Source organism: Cervus elaphus, chromosome 13 (assembly GCF_910594005.1).
Source record: "Cervus elaphus chromosome 13, mCerEla1.1, whole genome shotgun sequence".
In the NCBI taxonomy this organism is placed as follows: Eukaryota; Metazoa; Chordata; class Mammalia; order Artiodactyla; family Cervidae; genus Cervus; species Cervus elaphus.
This window is the reverse complement of record NC_057827.1, coordinates 26,176,724-26,202,354: the sequence shown is the minus strand read 5'-3', so window position 1 is coordinate 26,202,354 and position 25,631 is coordinate 26,176,724. Positions and strand designations below refer to the sequence as shown.

Below are 25,631 nucleotides of genomic sequence, written 5' to 3'. Positions count from 1 at the left end.
CTTGCTGGGCCTCACCTATTCTGGGAAATCCTGGGACAGGGAGCCATGTGTATCGTGTATCACAGCCTCCTGTGCATGTGGCCAGAGTTTTCACTGGGTGTGAATGTGTGCATCCAAACATTTTTATCCCAAAGGTGGGTGTTCAGGTTAGAAAACCAGTGCACGTTAACAGAAGCAGCGCATCTTTCTCCTGCTGTCTGCTCCCCACCTTGCTGCCTCTGCTGGCTCTGTGTCTAAACATCCTGTCTTTCCTACCCTTCTGCAGGTTTCATTCATGTCCTGAGGATTCCATAGGGTTGTGGAGGGTAGAGAAGGGCGTCAGGCCCAAGGAGCTTCAGGAATCAGGCTGCTGTTCCTTCTGCTTGAGCAGCAGCTGGTCTCTTCACCCCAGCCCAGCCCACGAGAGGGGTGGGGCACTGGCTCCCAAGCCAACTCAACCTGCCTCTCCCCAGAGCACCTCACGCCCACCGGGCCCCCCATCCCCAGTGCATCTCCGTCCCTGGCTGCACATTAGAACTCCCTGCAATCTACAAAATAACACCAGGGTGCAGGGCCCTGCCCAAACCAACAGAACCAGGGCCTCCTCAGGGACACTTCTTAGGGAGTTCTAATGCATGACTAGGGCCGAGAGACACCAAACCCAAACCTCAAGGTTCTGGTTCAAGATGGCAAAGTAGAAGGACGTGCACTCATCTCCTCCTGCAAGAGCACCAAAATTGCAACTAGCTGCTGAACAACCATCAACAGGAGGATGCTGGAACCCACCAAAAAAAGATACCCCACATCCAAAGACAAAGAAGAAGCCCCAGTCAGACAGTTAGAAGGGGTGCAATCATGATAAAATCAAATCCCATACCTGCCAAGTGGATGACCCACAAACTGGAGAACAATAATACCAAAGAAGTTCTTCCGCTGCTGTGAAGGCTCTGAGCCCCATATCAGGCTTCCCAGACTGGGGGTCTGGCAAAGGGACCGGGAATCCTGAGACTCTGACTTTGAAGGCCTGCAGGATTTGATCACAGGACTGCCACAGGACAGAGGGAAACAGAGACTCCACTCTTGGAGGACACAAACAAAATCTGGTGCACACCACGAGCCAGGGGGAAGATGCAGTGACCTCACAGGGGACTGAACCAAACCTACCTGTTGCTGTTGGAGGGTCTCCTGCAGAGGCGTGGGGTGAGTGGCTCACCGAGGGGACAGGGGCACTGGCAGCAGCAGTCCTGGAAGGGCCCCTTGGAGGGCGCCATCAACCCTACCATAGAGCCTGCAGCCCCCAGGGCTGGGTTGCCTCAAGCCAAAAAACTAATAGGGAGGGATCACCCCGCCCATCAGCAGATAATTGGATTAAAGCTTTACTGAGCCCTGCCCACCAGCAAGACCCAGTTTTCCCATGCCAGTCCCTCCCATCAGGAAGCTTACACAAGCCTCTTAGCCTCATCCACCAAAGGGCAGACATAAGAAGAAGAACCACAATCCCATAGTGGCTAGAATGAAAACCATATTACAGAAAGTTAATCAGGGTGAAAAAGCAGGTTATGTCCCAGATGAAGGGACAAGATAAAACCCCACAAAAACAAATAAATGCAGTGGAGACAGGCAACTTTCCAGAAAAAAAAAAATTCAGAATAATGATAGTAAAGATGATCCAGGATCTTGGAAAAATAATGGAGAAGAAGCAAGAAACATTTACCAAAGACCTAGAAGAACTAAAGAATAAAGAGAGGAAGGAATACACTGGAAGGAATCAATAGCAGAATAACTGAGGCAGAACAGATAAGGATAAGTGACCTGGAGACAGAATGGTGGAAATCACTGATGCAGAACAGAATATAGAAATAAGAATGAAAAAAAAAAAAATGAAGATAGCCTAAGGGACCTCTGGGACAGCATTAAATGCAAGAACATTTGCATTTTAGGGGTCCCAGAAGGAGATGAGAGAAAGGACCCGAGAAAATATTTGAAGAGATAATAGCTGAAAACTTCCCTACCATGGGAAAGGAAATAGTCAACCAAATCCAGGAAGCACAGAGAGTCCCAGGCAGGAAGAACCCAAGGAGGAGCAAGCACAGCAAAACACAGTGATCAAACTAACAAAGATTAAAGACAAATATAAAATATTAAAACAGCAAGAGAAAAACGACAAACAGCAAAACAGGGGATTCCCGTAAGGTTATCAGCTGATTTCTCAACAGAAACTCTACAAGCCAGAAGGGAATGGCATGATATATTGAAAATGATGAGAGAAGAACCTACAACCAAATATAATACTCTACCCAGCAAGACTCTCATTCAGATTTGATGGAGAAATCAAAAGCTTTACAGACAAGCAAAAGTTAAGAGAATTCAGCACCACCAAATCAGCTTTACAACAAATGCTACAGGAACTTCTCTAGGCAGGAAACACAAGATAAGGAAAAGACCTACACAAAATAAACCCAAAACAATTTAAATGGTAATAGGATCACAAATATTTACTTCAAATGTAAATGGATTAAATGCACCAACAAAAAGACATAGACTGGCTGGGCAGATGAAAACATGTGCATGTATGCACTTCCACTTACCACATCACTCTGCTTAACCCCCCAAACTGTATCAAATTATTTTATATTGTTAGGCTAATCATGTTTTCATTATGGCTTGCAATTGTAATGATCTTTTATTTTTTGTCAGACTATTGATTGTGAAAACTGATAAATATCTTTTACTACTGGGATTATGTAACTATTATTTGTTTAATACCATTGTACCATGATTGATCAACAGAAAAGAATTCTGTATCACTAAAACTACCATTTAAATAGGAAAATCTGTAATCACTTTTTAAAATCCAGATGTGTATCAGAATTATCTTGGAATTTTTTGAAAAATACAAATGCCCAGGTTTTGCTTTTTCCCTCCAAAGCTCCAGATGTGTTTCTAATGAGCAGATATGTTTAAAAACAACTGGATTATATGATGATCTTTTATCTAGATGGTTTCACTTTTCCTATTTCATATTCAGTGCTCATATTTCATTTAATTTATGTTTTCCAATTTCTCATCTTTTTTTTTTAAATGTTCTTTCTCAAGCCTGTACCAAGTGCAGTCAAAAAGCTTTTGTAAACATAAATAGTATGTATTATATATATTTTAGAAAACATGAATTTTTGCCTATCTAAAACATTTATGACATTTTGATTCCACACATTTGACTTAGTATGAATAGAATGCTAGATTTATAATTTAAATTCACTCAAAACTTTGACACAGTTCCATGTATTTTGGCATATAGTATTACTGCACTGCTAAAAGTCTAGAAAGTTTATCTTAGTCACATTAAAGACAATTTTTTTGAATGAGGCTTGAAACTTCTAATCCAATTCTGAGGATATAAAGAAATACAATATTGTAAAAAACAAACAAACAAGAAATTAACATGTGATACAGTATTATTAACTAAATACAGACTTTGTTAAATTTCACAAAATTTTATGTTAGTGTCCATTATTTGTTTTCATACCTTATTCAAGACTCCACACTGTATTATATTACATTGAGCAGCTTCAGGTACATGCAACAAATTCTGGTAAATTCTCTTTTCATTTTTATTCCAATACAAATATTTTTCTAATTTTCCTTGTTATAGCTTCTTAGATACACCCATCATTTAAAAGTGGACATTTAATTTCCAAATGCATGGGATTTTTAAGGTATCTTTGATATTAATTTCTAATTTTGATACTAATTTCACATTTAAATGCTTTCTTATCTTGAATCACCCTGTGTTTTTTCAGTCTTCTAACTTTATTGAGGCTTTCATGGCTAAGTCAAAGATATCTCTTGGTAAAGTCACACTGCACTTGAAAATATATGGATTGGGTTATTCTCAAATATCTTTTGATATTGATCTCTAACATAATTCCACAGTGATAAGAGAACACACTCTATGATTTTAATAACTTTAGACCACCAAATTTTTGCACCTGGTCTTATGTCCCTGGATATCTTTCAGTGTCTCCTAGTTTATAATCTATGGGAGCTTGAATAGAATTTGTATCCTACTGCTGTGTGAAAACTGTATAATAAATCATAATTATTTCAAATTGGTTCATGGTGCTTTTCAGGTCTACATAAGATTCTACTTCTCTGTATATGCATTCTATTAATTTAAGAGTTTGATATTGAAACTACAACTAAAAATCTTAATTTAATCTACTTAAAAAAATTGTATTATATCGTGGAACTATATGTAACTTTGTTCTGTATTTTCCAAGTCTCCTGTAAGTGTGTTATCGTGTTTTCATATCTGAAAAAAATAAGAGGGGGAAAAAATTCCCTAACCTCTGAGATTTTAGTCAGAAAGCTCAAAGGCCAAGTCCAACTGAGGAGGTAAGCAAGTGTGCATCCACTGTGGAATCCTGAACTATGGCCAATCTACAGAAAAGCTGTCTGCCCTATGAATCCAGAGATCTCACTGCAGTGATGGCTTTCAGGTCTGGGGCTGGGCTCAAGCCTGGGCCACACTGCCTCCCGGTCATGAGACTTGGGAAAACCACCTTACCTCCAGGCCTGAATGCTCTGCTCTCTGTGCCCCCTGTCACCTCAGCATCCTTCTGACACCTGAGAGTACGGGGCTCTGTGTGAGAAGACAAGTTACCTCGCGTGGTCTCGGAGGACTGGTCACCTAGTTGGATTCGTCACTTACTAAGTGGTGAGACTGCTACTTCCATATTTCCTAAGTCACAGACCTCTAAAATGACTATTTCAAACCTGTGCTTTTTGCATGAAGTGTTTTTCATAGACATGCACTTAACCACAATTCTGGCAGAGGCTGCAGGGAATACCTTGATTAAGTAGTGCAGGTGAGAGGGCAGGGAGAGAGTGTGCATCAGTTACCTTTGAATTTTACAGTTTAATGATAACTCAATTGTACTAAGAAAACACGAGGCCCATGGTTAACTAGCCTTTCTACCAGGATATACTTTGCAGTCCATGAAGCTGTGCTGATGGACTTCCTTGCACAGAATTTTAAACAGTATTTCCAATATTGCTTGTACAACCTCATACAAATAAAAAGCTTAATGACTGCTGGCAGCTATCAGTTCAGTTCAGTTGCTCAGCTGTCCAGCTCTTGGTGACCACACAGACTGCAGCATGCCAGGCTTCCCTGTCCATCACCAACTCCTGGAGCTTGCTCAAACTCATGTCCATTGAGTCGGCGATGCCATCCAACCATCTTATCCTCTGTCATCCCCTTCTCCTCCTGCCTTCAATCTTGCCCAGCACCACAGTCTTGTCTAATGAGTCAGTTCTTCACATCAGGTGGCCATGGTATTGGAGCTTCAGCTTCAGCATCAGTCCTTCCAAAGAATATTCAGGGTTGATTTCCTTTAGGATTGACTGGTTGGATCTCCATGCAGACCAAGGGCCTCTCAAGAGTCTTCTCCAACACCACAGTACAAAAGCATTAATTCTTCGGCACTCAGCTTTCTTTATAGTCCAACTCTTACATCCATACATAACTACTGGAAAAACCATAGCTTTGACTAGACAGACATTTGTGAGCAAAGGAATGTCTCTGCTTTTTAATATGCTGTCTAGGTTGGTCATAGCATTTCTTCCAAGGAGAGGGCGTCTTTTAATTTCACGGCTACAGTCACCATCTGCAGTGATTCTGGAGCCCAGGAAAATAAAGTCTGTCACTGTTTATGGCAGCTATAGGTAAGCAAACAACTTAAGGCAAGATGAATAATCTGTCCTCCCAGTTTCACTAGCTTCACTGGAAAGTCAGAAACATCGAAGGTCCTTGTTAAGAATGGCCAGTTCTGTAGCCTAAGAGTACTAACACAAGCAACTTCGGAGTTCTCAGGGGAAGTTTCTTCCTCATGTGAATGCTTCCCTAGGCAGTTTAAGGAGGGGTGACCTAAGGATCCGCTGGGAACAGGTGACCCACAACTTCCAACCTGGTATCCTTATGATGCTCACCTGCACGCTGGCTAGCATGGCTGTTCTCATACAAGTTCAACTGGAAGTCAGGGAATGCGGACAGGTGCTGACACATGTGAATGTTGGGGAGGGTGGGATCAAAAAAGGAGAACCACAAAACTATGTAATAATAACAACAATGTAAAATTTGTATATAAAATGTGTATTTAAAACAAAGTCTTAAGTTCCACCATATCTGATGTTGATATTGGAATTCCTGTGTTCCTTTTGTTTGCATTTACTTGTTACCTTTTTCTTTATTATTAAGTTCCTTTTATTACTATCTTATAAACAACATATAATTGTACTTTCGTAACCCAGTCTAATGGCTTCTCCTTTAATGGGAGAATCCAGCCCATTTTCATGCACTTGATTTTGCTCCCATCTTACTCTGTGTTTATCACTGATTTCACTGTTGTTTCCTCTTCCTTGGATATGCCAGTGTGATCCAGTTGCTAAAAATTCCATACTTCTTGGGCAGGGGTTGCTGCAAGGCTTGAGGGATCTTGGTTCCTTGACCAGGGATTGAACTTTGGGCCCTCAGAAGTGAAGTGTGGAGTCCTAACCACCAGACCACCAAGGAATTCCCACAAACTCCATATTTTATTAACTCAGTTCTTTTTAAAAACTATTTTTGGCTATGCTGGATCTTCGTTGCTATGAGGGCTTTTCTGTCACAAGCTGTGACAAGCAGGGGCTACCCTCTAGCTGTGGTGAGCAGGCTTCTCACTGTAGAGCACGGGCTCTAGGGTATGCGGGCTTCAGTGGTTGCAGCTCCCAGGCTCTACAGCACAGGCTCAGTACTGGTGGCTCACGGGCTTAGCTGCTCTGCTCCAGGGCATGTGGAATCTTCAGGGACCAGGGATCAAACCAATGTCTCCTGGGTTTGAACCACAAAACTATGTAATAAGAGTCTAAAATTTATTAGATCATTTTAATAACCTAAGTAGATTTATTTAGATTATTAAATAAATTTATTTAATAATAAATTAATGTATTTTATTTAGGCAGGTGGATTCTTTACCACTGAGCCACCAGGAAAGCCCCCAGAAATTTTCTTAAACTCTTCTATTATTGATTACTTTCCTTTTCACTGATCTCAAAAGCAGACATAGATTTCTTTACTATTATTTGAAAACAAGATACCAATTCATTCCAGAACAAAGTCTCCCATGAGCAGTGCTCTAGTCTGCACATTTCCCACAAAGAAGAAAACTTCAGAATACTTTCACTGCCCACCCACTTCCCTGTTTGCTAGATGAGCCACAAGAATGCATTTATTTCCACTTTGTGCCCTGAAACCTTGAAGACACCTAGGGCAGGGTGTGCTTAGATACCCTAGAATTTAAATGCTGAGGTATTATTGGATGTTATATAATCACATATAAAAATACATATTCTACATTACACACACACACACAAATGTGTATTATGTAAACACACCACTCTCTCCACTACTTTCTCCCTCATCTTAAGAGTTCCGTTCTACTTCATTTGTTGAATGGTTGAAGTCCTTATTTAATTCTTTTCCTCAGACAAGGCTTCTGGGGAAATACATCTCTGAGTTTTATGTATTAATATAATGCCCAAAGGAATACCTCTTGTGCCCTGAAGGGTGAACAATCACTTGGCTGGTGTGGGACTCTCAGGTTATGATCCTTTTCCATCTGTGATCTCTAATCAGGTGAGACACTGTTATTACTGCTTTACATAATAGGAAAAGATGCTGGTGCTGGGAAAGATTGAAGGCAAAAGGAGAAGGAAGCGGCAGAGGATGAGAGGGCCAGACAGCATCACCAACTCAATGAACATGAGTTTGAGCAAACTCCGGGAGATGGTGAAGGACAGGGAAGCCTGGTGTGCTGCAGTCCATGGGGTCTCGAAGAGTCGGACACGACTGAGCGACTGAACAACAACAAAAGTGTTTGTGTTCAGCCCACATTCACAGTTTCTTGCTCCTTACTCGTTCTTACCTTTCAGGCCTCCCACTTGGGATTTAGGACTCATCTTGCTTCTGCTTTAAGCACATCCTTCAGAATTTTCCTTTGAGAATCTGCTAGTTACAATTTGTGTCATTTTCATATTTCTGAAAGTCTTGATTTCACCTTCATTTTTGGAAGTATTTATGCTAGGTATAAGGGATCCCAGGGGGCACGGTGGTAAAGAATTTGCCTGCCAATGCAGGAGACACAATCCATTCTAGTTATTCTTGCCTAGGAAATCCCATGCACAGAGGAGCCTGGCAGGCTACAGTCCATGGGGTCGCAAACAGTCAGATATGACTGAGCAACTGAACTTAGCAACTGAGCACATTCTAGGTACAACACTCTAGGAAGGCAGTTATTTTCTTTTATCACATTGAAAACACTATTCCACTGTTTCCTAACATCAACCTACTGCTGCCACGAAGCCAGCTGTTAGTCTGCTGTTCTAATTTTTTTCCCTCTGACTAAGTTTAATATTGTCTCTTTATTTTGTTTGTTTTTTCACTATGGTATGTTCTCTTTTTATTTATTCTACTTTGGAATTTTGGAATCTGTGGATTATAGTCTTCCATCAGTTCTGGAAAATTCTCTTCAAATATAACGCCCCATTCTCTCTCCTATTCTTCCAGAACTCCAGTTATGCAGATGCTAAACCATCCACTCTATCCTCCACTTTTCTAAACTTCTCTAACTTATTTTCTGTTTTTGGATCTTTGTGCCACATGCTGGATAATCTCTTCTGACCTACTAAGTTTTAAAATTTTCAGTTATCATATGTGCATTTCTCAAAATCCAATTATGTTATGTTTAAAATTTGCTACATCACTTTTTATAGCTTCCTATTCCTTGAAGATATTTCCAAGCTTGTCCTATCTTTGTCTCTTTACATATAATAAGCATAATCATTTCACGATTTTATCTGACAATTGTAATTTCTGAGAACTGTGAGGGCCTGCTCCCACTGCCTCTCCCCCCTGCTAGTTCCCACTTGGAATGCTGTGTTTCCTTGTGGACAGGTTAATGCTGACTGAGGGCTGCCTGCTGCCCTTGAATGATTATTTGCAGAGACTCTCCGAGGCTGAAGAAGAAGGAATCTCCCTCTGGGAGGATGCGTATTTGCTTCTTCCAGATACTTGGGAGTGCTACCAGCCAGAATCAAGGGGTGAGGTTTCTCCATGACCTCACTGATATTTGGGCTACAAGTCTGCCCAATGATCAGTCTTATGTGAGCTCTCCACCATGATTCCCAAGGCTCACTAGCAACTAGCTGACCAAAGCCTGCATAAGCTTTTTGACTTAAGGGAAACCAAGAGATTAGAGCCAGGGGTGGAAAGAAATGGAGCCATGTTGTGTAGGTCTTACTTCCAGAATCCTTGAGTTGGCTTTAAAGTTGCAGGTATGTCTGTGAGCTTTATGACAACACATCCTGTGGTACAGCTTTTAACTCACGAGTAAGCCATTGAAGGAGATGTTTTTATGTTTAGATGCATTTAGCAGGCATAGTTTTGAGCAACTGAGAAAGCAAAGTGTTGTGGATTATCAGATTACCAGATTATAAAATTAAATCAAACTATAACACAGCACAAGGATGAGTTTTCTTTTTCAAATTAATTCAAAACTATTGCCAGGCTCTAAAGCTGAGATAAAATAATTTGTCATGCTGAATTATACTTGCATAACAAAGAAGTGAGTACATACCCTTGTGAAGCCAGCAGCAATGAGGGACATTACACATGACTCTTCTCTATCCACCCTTTAAAAGGACAAGTAAACGGTTAGAGACAGTTTTTTCTAATCAGTTACATCTCACATCTTTAATTACTAATTTATATAATATTATCATTGGCATATAATGAATACTTTTAGATGAATTAGATTAACGTACAAATCAAATGTACAAAGTTAAAACAATTTTCTGTTTTAGTTTCACACTGGCTTTTTGACAATAGATACAAATGCTTGAAATATAGAGATTACACTAAGAGCCAGAACACAAGAGTGAGCACGTAGCTATATGATATGTATAAATTTTAAACTGAATTATTTTTATTCTTTTCTTACCTCCCATTTTAAAATGAAATATAAGCTTCCCCCCAATTATGTATAATGTAAATTCTCATAGATATTTGGAGTTAGAAGTCCCTAAGAAATATATCCGGAAAACATTCATACTTCAGGAATGGCATTCTCCCTTGGTTGGCCCTTTTCTAAAGTGAAAGACAGTCCAAAATCACAAAACACTAGTGTTAAAGTACAAACTCCAGCCATGAATTTAACTGCCAAAATGAAAGAAAATAAGAAAGAGGAAAAGGCCAAACTAGAAAGGGTGATGCCTGTCACAGGCCACAAGCTGTAATTCAGGCCTCTGTTAAGAACACACATTACACTGACATCTGAATTTCAACACTTAAAAAAGAAAAACATCTTACCTGCGTACTACACCAATAATAACGGTGTTTTCTGAGAGTTTTGATGATCTGATAGACCTTTAAAAAAAGTTTTAAAATAAATTTAAAGCAATTCTTTAAAAACTAAACACACCTAAACCTAAATTTTGGTAGGACAGTTAAAGTTGGGGGAGAGCGAAAGACCCCTCCACACTCTGGAGAAACCTTCTTGACTAACCTGACCTTTCTTTCTTCAGGGGACAAACTGCTAACCAGTGGCCCATGGTGACCCTCACAATTACGGAGCATGAAGACTGCAGCCAGCTCTGATGATGTGCCTTCTACTTGTTCTGGTCTGAGCTACTTCAGGTGGAGAGTCTTCCGTACCTGGGGAATCTCCCTTACATGAGAAGGGCCACTCGTCTCTTCCTATCAAAGGAAGATGCAGGTCTGCATGTATCACAGCCAGCGGATGGCGACCATTACAGTGGGGGTGAGGCAGCCCGAGGGCCAGATCGCCACTGCATTCTAAGCAGTGCAGAGAAGGGCTCCCAAGCAGGATGCAGGCAAAACAGTAACAATAAATATTTAAAACTCAGAAATGCAAAATATTCTTATCCATCAGAAAGAGGAGAATCAAACCTGACAGGAAAAATTAAGGACAGAAGACTGACGGAGAAAAGCAGAAGACACTGCTCTACTGAAGTTACCCAAGGAGTATGAGGCCGCCCTTGGATGGCAAGGAGATCAAACCAGTCACTACTGAAGGAAATCAACTCTGAATATTCACTGGAAGGACTGATGATGAAGCTGAAGTTCCAATGCTTTGGCCACCTGATGTGAAGAGCCAACTCACTGATAAGGACCTTGATGCTGGGAAAGATTAAGGGCAGGAGGAGAAAAGGATGACAGAGGATGAGGTGGTTGCATGGTGTCACTGACGCAATGTACATGAGTTTGAGTAAACTCTGGGAGATAGTGAAGGACAGGGAAACTTGGCTATTCATGGGGTCCATGGGGAAGACTGTGCTATAGTCCATGGTGTTGCAAAGAGTTGGACAAGACTTAACAACTAAACAGCAATGAGGCTGCCAAAGGGACTGAATTTAACCCTTCTGGAGAAGCAGCTCCCAAGGAAGCCATGGGGAATGAAAATTCAGCCAAGAGATGAGAGAGGGCAGAGATAAACATGATGGAGAAGAGCAGAAGCAATATAAACTTCCCACTGAGATGTGCAATGGCTTTGACCCACCCTACACTGCAGGAAAGAGAAGGACTCTCTGGAGAAGAAAAGCCAGGCCACAGGAAGGGGGAGGAACTTGGCCTCTGGCCTGGAAGGAAGAGATGCACATAAGAGGGTGACTGCAGATGGAAAGGTATGCAGAGGGCTGGATTTGGACTCCCCCTGTCAAGACAGAAGCAAGCTGGCCCTTGGAGGATGTGTCCACGATGGGACAGAGAAGAGTCAAGACTCACTGCTTAACTTCAGTTCTGCTGGTTCAAGAATCACTTGTGAGAAAAAAAAAAAGAATCACTTGTGTCACTTCTGAATCACAGAATACAGAAAATGACTGACGTGACTATTTCTCCACTGTCCCGAGGATGACACAGAACATAACCATTCCAGCTGTGTAAGGGAAAAGTCAAGTCATCATATGCAAAGGATGCCTCAGTTTGGGCAAAATTTTTCTGCAGAGGGCCAGACAGTAAGTATTTTAGGCTTTTCATGTCATATGGACTCTGTCACAAGTACTCAATCCTGCCCCTGAAGCATGAGAGCAGGCACACACAATACATAAATGAATGGGCCTGCCTGTGTTCCCCTGTGCCTACCCCTGCCTCAGGGTATTGAGGCTAAGTTTTCTTCTGGAGCTCAGGAGGAGCAAGGCTTAGAATCCAAACAGTATATGCAGAGTAGCTCTGGGGTTGGGAAGCTGCTCAGGGATGGAGACGCTTCTCCATCTCCAGGGAAAGGCCAGTCTCTCTCATGGGCCACACGGCTCATAACACATACACACTCTCTGTCAACACTTTTGCTTTCCCCAGTGTCCACTCTAGTCCTATAGCTTCCATTTCTGCCTAGCATCTCCAGAGGGAACCAACTTGAAGGGCGCTCCTTGCATGGCTCTCTCAGGGAGGTCACTGGAGGGCCTGCTGACCAGGCCCCAGTTCCATCGTGGTTGCCTGCCTGGAACAGAGCCGAGCTTACCTTCCTGGAGCAGAAGACATGGAAAGGGCTGTGTGAGCTCAGAAGCATAAGTGGCATGGCAGACACTCACACAGCCGGGCCCCAGCCACTTTTCAAACCTGCTGGCTGATACTCACCCCAGCACTAACCTTAAACAGGGAATGAAAGATGTGGACTCACAAATAGTAGTTCCATGGCTTCTTAGGACATTTCTAGTTGTTCATCTGTTTATATTTCTATCATATCATGAAGATTTAGAGGGAGAAATGGCAACTTTGAAGTATGCCACCAGCTACCTCAAACCAGCTCATGTCTTTTTACAGGAGAAACAGAGATCTGAGTGCTAACAGAGCAGGTAGGCAACCACACAGATGACCTCAGTAAGCAGGTCAGGACACAGGGATAAGGGACATGGGGCTGAGGACAAAGTGGGAGGAAAGACTGTTTCCCAGAGACAAGCCCATCCCTCCAAAGGAGGTCTAACACTGTATGAAAAGGCAGGGGTGGTGTCCACTCTCACCACTATTATTCAACATAGTTTTGAAAGTCCTAGCTACAGCAATCAGAGAAGAAAAAGAAATAAAAGGAATCCAGATTGGAAAAGAAGTAAAGCTCTCATTGTTTGCAGATGATGAGATATTATACATAGAAAGCCCTGAAGATACTATCAGAAAACTACTAGAGCTAATCAGTGAATTTAGCAAAGTTGCAGGATACAAAATCAATACACAGAAATCACTTGCATCCCTATATACTAACAATGAAAAATCAGAAAGAGAAGTTAAGGTATCAATCCCATTCACCAATGCAACAAAAAGAATAAAATATCTAGGAATAAACCTACCTAAGGAAACAAAAGAACTATATACAGAAAATTATCAGACACTAATGAAAGAAATCAAAGATGACATAAACAGATGGAGAGATACTCCATGTTCCCGGGTAGGAAGAATCAATATTGTGAAAATGACTATACTGCCAAATGCAATGTACAGATTCAGTGCAATCCCTATTAAACTACCAATTTCATTTTTCACAGAACTAGAACAAAAAATTTCATAATTCATATGGAAACACAGAAGACCCTGAATAGCCAAAGCTGTTTTGAGAAAGAAGAATGGAGCTGGAGGAAATCAACCTTCCTGATTTCAGATTATATTACAAAGCTACAGTCATCAAGACAGTGTGGTACTGGCACAAAACAGAAATACAGACCAATGGAGCAAGACAGAAAACCCAGAAATAAACCCACACACCTACAGGTACCTTATTTTTGACAAAGGAGGCAAGAATATACAATGGAGCAAAGATAGCGTCTTCAATAAGTGGTGCTGGGAAAACTGGACAGCTACAGGTAAAAGAATAAAATTAGAACACTTTCTAACACCATACACAAAGATAAACTCAAAATGGATTAAAGACCTAAATGTAAGAAACTATAAAACTCATAGAGGAAAACATAGGCAGAACACTTGATGACATAAATCAAAGCAAGATCCTCTATGACCCACCTCCTGAAAGACTGAAAGCTGCTCAGTTGTGTCTGACTCTTTGTGACCCCACGGACTATACAATCCATGGAATTCCCCAGGCCAGAATACTGGAGTGGGTAGCCTTTCCCTCCAGGGTATCTTCCCAAACCAGGGATCAAACCCAGGTCTCCTGTATTGCAGGCAGATTCTTTACCAGCTGAGCCACAAGGCAAGACCAAGAATACTGGAGTGTGTGTAGCCTATCCCTTCTCCAGGAGATCTTCCCAACCCAGGAATCAAACCAGGGTCTCCTGCACTGCAAGTAGATTCTTTACCCCAGCTCCTAGAGTAATGGAAATAAAAACAAAACAAGTGGGACCTAGTTAAACTTAAAAGCTTTTGCACAGAAAAGGAAATGATAAACAAGATGAAAAGACTCCCCTCAGAATGGGAGAAAGCAATAGCAAATGAAAAGATTGACAAAGGATTAATTTCCAAAATACACAAGCAGCTCATACAACTCAATACCAGAAAAAAAAAAACCCAATCAAAAACTGGGAAAAAGACCTAAACAGACATTTCTTCAAAGACATACAGATGGCTAACAAACACAGGAAAAGATGCTCAACATCGCTTATTATCAGTGAGATGCACATCAAAACTACAATGAGGTATCACCTCAAACTGGTCAGAACGGTCATCATCAAAAAGTCTACAAACAATAAATGCTGGAAAGCATGTGGAGAAAAGGAAACGCTCTTGCACAGTTGGTGGGAATATAAATTGATACAGCCACTATGCAGGACGGTATGGAGATTCCTTAAAAAATTGGGAATAAAACCACCATATGACCCAGCAATCCCACTCCTAGGCATATACCCTGAGGAAACTGAAATTGAAAAAGACACATGTACCCCAATGTTCACTGCAGCACTATTTACAATAGCTAGAACATGGAAGCAACCTTGATATCCATCAACAGATGAAAGGATAAAGAAGTCATAGAACATAAATACAATGGAATATTACTCAGCCATAAAAATGAACACAATTGAGTCAATTCTAATGAGGTGGATGAACCTAGAGCCTATTATACAGACTGAAGTCAGTCAGAAAGACAAAGAGAAACATTGTATACTAACACATATATATGCAATCTAGAAAGATGGTACTGATGAATTTATTTGCAAGGCAGCAGTGGAGAAACAGAGAACACTTATGGACATGGGGAGAAGGGAAGAGAGGATGAGATGTATGGAGAGAGTAATATGAAGACTTACATTACCATATGTAAAATAGATAGCCAATGGGAATTTGCTGCATGTCTCAGAGAACTCAAACTGGGGCTCTGTATCAACGGAGAGAGGTGGGATGGGGAGGGAGATGGGAGGGAGGTTCAAGAGGGAGGGGACATATGTACACCTATAGCTGACTCATGTTGATGTTTGACAGAAAACAACAAAATTCTGTAAAACAATTATCTTTCAATTAAAAAAATAAATTTAAAAAAAGGTAGGAGTGTATTCTAGGTTTTTTCTGGTCCATAAGAAAGAAGAACTGACCAGGAAATAGAAATGTCAGGAATCTAGATTGAAAACTAAGCCTCTTTCCTTTAGAATTCATGAAAACCAAGAAAGAGATGACATGGTGCCATCAAGATGTACCCCCAGATGTAAGGAAGGATGACTTCAAGAAGTCAGAAAAAAGACGGGGCGTGAGTCCACAGCATGGCACTCTGAAGGCCTCGCGAGCACACGGGGAGCCCCAGAGCCAGGCTCCCTGGCGTGACCCTCGTGTCCGACTCGGCTGTGCGCAACAGGAAACTCCAGAGAAAGCGGCTTCAACAGGACTCAGCTCCCACATGAAAGATGTGCAGAGGCAGGGAATCCAAGCTGCTATGGCACTTTGCAACATCAGGAACCTGGCTTCTCCTGTCTTGGTTTCTTCCCATAATCCAAGACAGATGCCAAGCTCTAGCCATAATCTAGAGAATAGTAAGAAGTGCCTGCCTTCTCCCTTCATGGACACTTTCCAGAAAATGCATGTGACATGCCCACTGACCAGCAGCAAGAAAAGCCAGGGGGTGCAGTGTATGTTCTAGGTGGTTGTCTTCCCACCGAAACACTAGAAATTCTACTATTAAGAAAAGAGTAGGGATTTCACTGGTGGTCCAGTGATTAAGATTCTGCACTTTCATTGCAGGAGGCGTGGGTTCGATCCCTGGTCAGGGAACTAAGATCTCACATGTCCCACAGGATGGCCAAAAGAAGAAAAGAAAAGAGTAGAAATGGGTATGGAGGGATGGGAGTGGGGCGGGCAACTACCAGTGTCAAGATGCACCAGGAAACTACAAGTAATTCTGATGATGGTCTTGAAACTAGAGAAAGGCCACAAGCTGGAGGCTCACTATAAGAATACAGCAAAGCCTTTCCATGAGTTAAATTTTACAAAAGCACAACTCCATCATGTGTACTTTGACACTGTTCCCTCTGCCATGGGGAATGAGGTTCACAAGGACAAGAATGGAATTTACAGTAGTAAATAAAGGATGATCTTCAGACCATGGTAAATGCAGAGATGGTTATGAAAGCATCCAGCACTCTGAGTGCAGTCTCGCTTCTACACTCATCACAGAACATTCTGTCCATGTATGTGGGGTTTCTGTGTGGTGCTTTATTTCCCCTATCTCCTTTTATAAAAGTCTCCCCTTTCATTACAGTGCCCTGCTCCTGTTGCACAGAGGAGTATTTCTTCATTTCTTCTGAGGACACTAAGCATATGTCTTCTAAAAGGTTCTTTGGCGGGGTTTTGTGGCAGCTTTCAAAAATATATATTTATTTATTTGGCTGTGCTAGGTCTCAGCTGTCATGCTGGATCTTTAGGTGTCACCTGAAAACTCTTAGTTGCAGCATGTGGGATCTAGTACCCTGACCAGGGATGGAACCCGGGCCCCCTGCATTAGGAGCACAAAGTCTTAGCCACTGGACCACCAGGGAAGTCCCTTCAGTTGCTTATAGAAAATAATTTTCTTAGTCTTTAATGCTGTTCTTTCCCCCTCCATTACTTGGCAGCTTTTTACAGGGCCCCATCTTTGTTCTTGAACTGGAGCGTCATCAACCAGGCAGCGTATCTGTAGCAGGAAGGGTCCGAGGCGTCTCCCTGGGCGTTAGCAGCCATCCTCCTCTTAGGTCTGGGCCTGCAGAGCAGTCAATGGGAGCAGGTTCACGCTCAGAGCACGCCGCCAGCAGGTGTGCATGGGTCTGCTACACACAGCGGCCTCCTGGCCTACTCGCTCTCTCCTTCTCTACATTGAGAATTAACGCAGTTTGCTGCTTTGATACTGCAGTAGGTGAAAGACTGATGTCAGGCTCCTCACGCCTCCACCCTTCTTAAACACGGCAGGAGAAACCATATCTTTGTCTGCCTCCCTCTGCTCCCTGTCCTGTGTTTCCAGGGGATGTAGAAAGCAATTCCAGGGGATGTAGATGCTCGGCTCTGGTTGGTGTGGCTCCAGCAGCAGGCTCAGAGGTACGCAGCTGGAGTGAAGCTAGCTTCTTCCCTCTTCCTTCCTCTAGGGCCTGGGATTTCAGCTGCAGAGGACATTCCCGGAACAGGCTCCTGTACTAGTCCCCACAGCACAAGAGACTTGGCAGGGAACCTGTCCTTCTCCGTCTCCGGACTTTTGACACATCTGTCATCTTATCTTGGTTTGCTAATGGCTGTGGTCAGCTTCTGTCGCCATGAGAAGTTGGGAGGGGGCCCTGGCCTCAGTGGGCTGGCTGGCCTCTGCCCTGTCCATCTCCTACTTCACTCTCCAGGTGGCAACCACGACTGCTGAGAAAAGTCAGCAACTGACGAAAAACCCTACTCAGGGGTGTTGATCAGGTGTCCCAAAAGGAAGATCAAAGGACAGACAGAGCTCCGCCAGGGCTAAGGTCTTATGAGACATGTAAGTGGAGAGTAGGTTCAGGAGGGAGATCCTGGAGCGAGTCCTTGAAGGGACAGTCCAAAGTGGGCAGGCCCCCTTAAAGGGATGATCTCAAGGGACATAAACCAGTAAGGGGCAGAATGGAGATGAAACTGACCAGCAAGATAAATCAAGGCCCACTCTTGCCTCTAGAAAACTCCTTACATGTGGCACAAGGGTCCCTCCCCCTTGCAAATCCTCAGCCAACAAGACAAATACAATGTGGTAGAAAACAGCTAGTGAGAGAGACTCCAGATTCTCGACGGGGCTGTGACACAGTCATCAGGAAGGGAATGTGACTGGGGTGCGTGTGTAGAGGTCAGCTCTCCAGCCAACACAGAGGGGAACATTGCTCTGCTTGCTCCACACTCGTCCTCCCAAACCTGTGGGCTTTTCAGTTCTGGAGCCAGGCTGACAAGAGCTCCTGATTAGAGGAAGGAACTGAGAAGAGACCCTCTTTTTGGGACTGGAATATGAGACCACACTTTGTGACAACAGTGAGGATGCGTCCACCCCAAAAAGACCGTTCCTGCCCTCAAATGTTGGGAAGTGGGGGAAAGGGATTAGAACTGTTCTAGTGACCCTTGGGCCAAATATGGACAAAGCTGGGCTCAACATGGAGGAGAACTTCTGAAACTCAGGACTGCCCCTTGGGACCCCTAACCCCCAGAAGAGGCTGGACAGATGGTGGTGGGGACTTGGAGAGGACATGCACAAATGGCAGTCTGTGCGTCTCTAAAACCACATAGGAAGCAACCCAAGTCACCTTCTCTATTTTCAAACTGTAAAACTGTACATTTATATATCAATAAAAATTTGCTGAATAAGTTACCCTATTTGTTTAGAGGGCTTCCCTGGTGGCTCAGATGGTAAAGAATCTGCCTGCAAAATCTGCCTGCAAAGTGAGAGACCCGGGTTCAATTCCTGGGTCTGGAAGATTCCATTCCCAAAATGTGTAAAAACAGAACATTTTCCCACCTCAAAAAGTGGAGCATAATTGCATGTTATATATATTTGTTGTTGTTTATTCACTAAGTTGTGTCCGACTCTTCTGTGACCCCATGGACTGTAGCCCACCAGGCTCCTCTGTCCATGGGATTTTCCCAGGCAAGAAAATGAAGTGGGTTGTCATCTCCTCCAGGGGATCTTACTGACTCCCAGGGATCTGGAACCTGTGCTTCCTCCACTGGCAGGCAGATTCTTTATGAGGGAAGCCTTATGTGTATTTTTCAGTTCAGTTCAGTTCAGTCACTCAGTAGTGTCTGACTCTTTGCAACCCCACAGACTGCAGCACGCCAGGTTTCCCTGTCGTTCACCATCTCCTGGAGTTAGCTCAAACTCCTGTCCATTGAGTTGGTGATGCCATCCAACCATCTCATCCTCTGTCATCCCCTTCTCCTCTTGCCTTCAATCTTTCCCAGCATCAGGGCCTTTTCAAATGAGTCAGTTCTTTGTATCACGTGGCCAAAATATTGGAGCTTTAGTATCAGTCCTTCCAGTGAATATTCAGGACTGATTTCCTTTAGGATGGACTGGTTGGATCTCCTTGCAGTCCAAGGGACTCTCAAGAGTCTTCTCCAACACCATAGTACAAAAGCATCAATTCTTCGGTGCTCAGCTATCTCATAGTCCAACTCTCACATCCACACATGACCACTGGAAAAACCATAGCCTTGACTAGATGGACCTTTGATGGCAATGTTTCTACTTTTTAATATGCTGTCTAGATTGGCTATAACTTTTCTTCCAAGAAGCAAGCATCTTTTAATTTCATGGCTGCAGTCACCATATGCAGTGATTTAGAAGCCCCAAAATATAAAGTCTGCCGCTGTTTCCACTGTTTCCCTATCTATTTGCCATAAAGTGATGGGACCAAAGACCATGATCTTAGTTTTCTAAATGTTGAGTTTTAAGCCAACTTTTTCACTCTCCTCTTTCACTTTCAACAAGAGGCTCTTTAGTTCATCACTTTCTGCCATAAGGGTGGTGTCATGTGCATATCTGAGGTTGTTGATATTTCTCCCAGCAATCTTCATTCCAACTTGTGCTTCATCCAGCCCAGCATTTCTTATGATGTACTCTGCATGTATGTTAAATAAGCAGGGTGACAATATACAGCCTTGATGTACTCCTTCCCCGATTTGGTACCAGTCTGTTGTTCCATGTCCAGTTCTAACTGTTGCTTCCTGACTTGCATACAGATTTCTCAGGTAGGCAGGTCAAGTGGTCTGGTATTCCTGTCTCTTAAAGAATTTTGCAGTTTGTTGTGATCCACAGTCAAAGGCTTTAGCACAGTCAATAAAGCAGAAATAGATGTTTTTCTGGAACTCTCTTGCTTTTTCAATGATCCAGCAGATGTTGGCAATTTGATCTCTGGTTCTTCTGCCTTTTCTAAATCCAGCTTGAACATCTGGAAGTTCACGGTTCATGCACTGTTGAAGCCTGACTTGGAGAATTTTGAGCATTACTTTACCAGTGTGTGAGATGAGTGCAATTGTGCAGTAGTTTGAACATTCTTTGGCACTGGAATGAAAACTGACCTTTTCCAGTCCTGTGGCCACTGCTGAGTTTTCCAAATTTGCTGGCATATTGAGTGCAGCACTTTCACAGCATCATCTTTTAGGATTTGAAACAGCTAAACTGGAATTCCATCACCTCCACTAGCTTTGTTCGTAGTGATACTTCCTAAGGCCCCCTTGACTTTGCATTCCAGGATGTCCGGCTCTAGGTGAACGATCATACCATTGTGATTATCTGGTCATGAAGATCTTTTTTATATAGTTCTTCTGTGTATTCTTGCCACCTCTTCTTAATATCTTCTGCTTCTGTTAGGTCCACACCATTTCTGTCCTTTATTGTGCCCATCTTTGCATGAAATGTTCCCTTGGTATCTCTCATTTTCTTGAAGAGATCTCTAGTCTTTCCCATTCTATTGTTTTCCTCTATTTCTTTGCACTGATGGCTGAGGAAGGGTTTCTTATCTCTCCTTGCTCTTTTTTGGAATGCTGCATTCAGATGGGTGTATCTTTCCTTTTCTCCTTTGCTTTTCACTTCTTTTCACAGCTATTTGTAAGGCGTCCTCAGACAACCATTTTGCTTTTTTGTAATTCTTTTTCTTGGGGATGGTCTTGATCCCTGTCTCCTGTACAATGTCACGAACCTCCGTCTATAGTTCTTCAGGCACTCTATCAGATCTAATCCCCTGAATGTATTTGTCACTTTTACTGTATAATGGTAAGGGATTTGATTTAGGTCATACCTGTATGGTCTAGTGGTTTTCCCTACTTTTTTCAATTTAAGTCTGAATTTGGCAATAAGGAGTTCATGATCTGAGCCACAGTGAGCTCCTGGTCTTGTTTTTGCTTACTGTATAGAGCTTCTCCATCGTTGGCTACAAAGAATATAATCAATCTGATTTCGGTACTGACCATCTGGTGATGTCCATGTGTAGAGTCTTCTTCTCTTGTGCTGTTTGAAGAGGGTGTTTGGTAGGACCAGTGCAGTCTCTTGGCAAAACTCTGTTAGCCTTTGCCCTGCTTCATTCTGTACTCCAAGGTCAAATTTGCAAGTTACTGCAGGTGTTTCTTGACTTCCTACTTTTGTATTCCATAGTAAAAAAAAAAAAAAGGTAGAGCATATATTTAAAGTGGATAACCAAAATAAAGAAAGAAAGAAAGTGGATAACCAACAAGGTCCTACTGTACAGCACAAGGAACTCTACTCAATCTTATGTGGCAGCCTGGATGGGAGGGGAGTTTCAGGGAGAATGGATACATGTATACGTATGGCTGAGTTGCTCTGCTATGCACCTGAAACTACCACAATACTGTTAATCAGCTATCCTCCCATAGAAAATAAAAAGTTAAAAAAAAAAAAAAGCAGAACATAACCACCACAATTTAATCTTTCCCTTAGAGCCCTGGGCGGTCTAGCAAGGCCATGTTTATAAGTGTGAAGGTCAGTGTTCTGCACACATCTGTGGCTAGGTCTGGACTTGGATAAGACTATGAAGGAAGCCAGGTTTTCCTCAGCGCCTCACCCCTCTCACCTCATCTATCTGGGCTCTCTGGCCCTCTTCAGATACCTCTCCTGCCTCGCAGCAGTCCATTAAGACTATAAGCACCATGTAACTGAGACATTTTCTTCCGTTCCTCTGAATGCCATCAAATGTTTGAAAGAGAAAGGATCTTGGAAACCAAATATTCCAGATTTACAGCTGAGAAAACACATCCTCAGAGAAGATGTAAAGTGACCTGAAGGCCAGAGGCTAGGCCCCGGGGTCAGGACTCCCTCCACACCTCTGCTGCCCTCACGGATGCACTGCCAGATGGCAAGTCCGACAGATATGGCTCCAGGGACAATGGCTAACTGACATCAACCCGACAGTAACAGGAAAGCGACGCAGGCAGCACAGCAGGCCTGAGACCAAGGCCGGGGGCAAGTTTTAACAGACGTGGATCACACCAAGGTGAAAGCCACCTTGTCTGACCTCCTGACAGGTGAATTCTCAAGTACACAGAAGTCACCATGTACCTGTAAACAGCCTTCTGATGGGATGTCAATTTCTTGTCAGCTCAGTTTTTAAACCGTTACCTTAATATTTAGCTTTTAATATTTTCTAGCTCCTAAAAGCCAAGATTTAAACATCCCTAAAATTAACACCCAGCCCCAACACTTCATGGCAAATAGATGGGAAAACAGTGGCAGACTTTACTTTTGGGGGGCTCCAAAATCACTGCGGATGGTGATTGCAGCCATGAAATTAAAATACGCTTACTCCTTGGAAGGAAAGTTATGACCAACCTAGACAGCATATTAAAAAGCAGAGACATTACTTTGCCAACAAAGGTCTGTCTAGTCAAGGCTATGGTTTTCCCAGTAGTCATGTAGGGATGTGAGAGTTGGACTATAAAGAAAGCTGAACACAGAAAAATTGATGCTTTTGAACCGTGGTGTTGGAGAAGACTCTTGAGAGTCCCTTGGACTGCAAGAAGAACCAGTCCATTCTAAAGGAAATCAGTCCTGAATATTCAATGGAAGGACTGATGTTGAAGCTGAAACTCCAATACTTTGGGCACCTGATGTGAAGAGCTGACTCATTTGAAAAGACTTGATGCTGGGAAAAATTGAGGGCAGGAGAAGGGGATGACAAAGGATGAGATGGTTGGATGGCATCATCGACTCAATGGACATGAGTTTGGGTAGGCTCCGGGAGTTGGTGATGGACAGGGAGGCCTGGCATGCTGCAGTTCATGGGGTTGCAAAGAGTCAAACACAACCGAGTGACTGAAATGGAACTGGAAAATTAACACATTACAAAATTTTACATTATATTCAAATTACGATTTGTCTTCCCCCAAGTAAAGCTTCCTTTTAAATAAAACTGATATTTCACTTTTGCTTTGCTTCCATCAGCAACAAATGACTTTTTTTGAGAAAGCACCTTTCTTAGATTTATGTCTGCTACACAAATTCTCTCATGATACTGATTTTCTGCAAGTATTAAAAACAAGGCACATTTGCCTAAGGTTGGAAGACAATTTTCAAATGTGTTGTAACTTCAAATAACATCTAGAAAATGACAATAACTCTTGTTGCTTGTTGCAGTCCTTTGCAAGTGACAGCTGTGGTTAATGACATATGAGATTTCATCTTAACCCTTAACAGTTCACATTCATATTTTCTTACTGCTTTAAGCAAAGCAAAATGAAACAAAAGAGATAAAGATCACTCCTAGAAGTAATAATATTCTAAAGTGAAAGTGTTAGTTGCTTGGTTGTGTCCAACTCTTTCTGACCCCATGGACTGTAGCCCACCAGGCTTCTCTGACCATGGGATTTCCCAGGCAAGAATACTGGAGTGGGTTGCCATTTCCTTCTCCAGGGGCTCTTCCCAACCCAGGAATCAAACACAGGTCTCCCACATTGCAGATGGATTCTTTACCATATCAGCCACCAGGGAAGCCCAATAATATAGTCTAACGTCTTGTTCACTTTACATGCATGGAAGGCAACTTAAAAGACATTGAATTCAACTGAATGTATTTCAGGACTGCATTTATTGTCACAAATGCCACAGGACTCTCGAGGCCCACTTCTCAGGCTCACCTGCACAGTGCCTCAGCATCCAGATGTCGGGAATTTCTGTGGTCTATGATGATGATGTCATGGTGTTTGTCCAGGAAACAGGCGAGGGCAGTCTGAGCCTCCTTGGTAACTGTACACATAAACCCTGCTTTTTCACACGCCCTGCAGAATCCATTACACTGGTTATCTTCTTTGGTAAACACTAAAAGTACCTGAATCAAAAAAGCATGAACACTTCTTTTTAAAAAAAAATAAATTAAAAAGATGCTGTTAGAACTGTCACGTCTTAGAAGCCCACAGAAAACTCCCAAGTGTTTTCAAGGCAAGTACACAGATGTGAGCACTACAATCTGTTGAGTAAATCCTTTTCCTCCATGTAACTCAGCAACGTTACTGCTCAGCTCCCTGAAACAAGTGCTATTCTAGCTGTTCTGAGTCTGGAAGTCAGAGCATGGGTCAAATGCTTATTTCTTTTGCTAATAAGCCCATTGGAAGAATTCAACAAAGACTTAAAGTATTTCATCTTCAAATCAAATCAACTAAAACACAAATTTTAGTTAGCAGGAAGTTAACTAGGTTAAGTCCTTAGATGGCAAATGCCAATATTTCAGTCAAGCTCTTAGAATATTTAATACTTTAAATAATATTTAAAGTATTAAATATTCTGACTCAAGACTTCATAATCCCTCCAAGTTTAAAAAGAAAAAATTACTTTGATTGTAAGAGAGGAGATTCAAAGAAGACCAAAACATGACACTTTCAAACCTGCTCATTTAGTGACACGGGAATAGCTCCAGGTGCAGGAGCCAGCGGGCTGTCCCTGTGCCCGGCCCGGGCAGGTGAGGCCTGCGGCTGCCTCTGCCCTGCGCAGCCAGGTCCCTGCGCCAGCCTGGTACAGGCGCGCCGCCCCATCCCCTTCATACCCAGGCTGACCGGCCTGAGAGGAAGAGGCTGCAAAGCCGATAGAAACCCTGTTCCTGAGGATCGGGTTCCTCTACGCTTACTAGGGTACACAAATACAACAAAAGCAAACAGCACATTTCCGCCAGTGCTTTTCACATATTAAAAATTCTAACAGTTTGTGTGCGTGAGGCATCAGGTCACTTTGGAGCTTAATTTCAGTTGGTTATTTTGTTTAAGATTTTGGACTAGAAAATTTGCAGATAGTTTCTCTCTGCTGGAACTGATTCATTACGCTTTTGCTCTGTTTTAGAAAATTTCAAACCTACAGGAAGTTATGAATGACACTGAATACTAGTGACCCCCTCTTCTAATTTCATGAATTGGTAACATTTTTACACCTTTGCTCTCTCTCTCCACACACACACACACACAATTATTATTATTATTATTATTATTATTTTGCTGAACCTTTTAACTTTTAAAGTAGGTTGCAGACATTTCTTCATCTGTAAATACAGATGATTCATACAGAATAAATTCATCTATATTTCTAAGAAAAAAAACATTCCCTGATATAACTGTAGTACTGCTATCAAGTTCAGGGAATTTAACATGGATCCAATATTTTATCTAAAAGAGAAGATTACTTTCAGTGCACACCTTTAGATTCTTT

At 42.4% G+C, this 25,631-nt stretch overlaps 1 protein-coding gene across 4 annotated transcripts in view; it reads right to left on the bottom strand.

Annotated features, from left to right (window-relative positions):
* Nucleotides 1–25,631, bottom strand: part of PDE8A (phosphodiesterase 8A) — a 146,179-nt gene that overhangs the window by 43,602 nt on the left and 76,946 nt on the right. For all 4 annotated transcript variants that reach the window (XM_043922612.1, XM_043922611.1, XM_043922613.1 and 1 more), the window contains 3 exons: nucleotides 24,077–24,267; nucleotides 10,385–10,441; nucleotides 9,654–9,708 (listed from right to left, as the gene is read on the bottom strand). In XM_043922612.1, coding sequence (XP_043778547.1) covers nucleotides 9,654–9,708; nucleotides 10,385–10,441; nucleotides 24,077–24,267 — 303 coding nt within the window. The remainder of the gene's footprint in view (nucleotides 1–9,653; nucleotides 9,709–10,384; nucleotides 10,442–24,076; nucleotides 24,268–25,631) is intronic.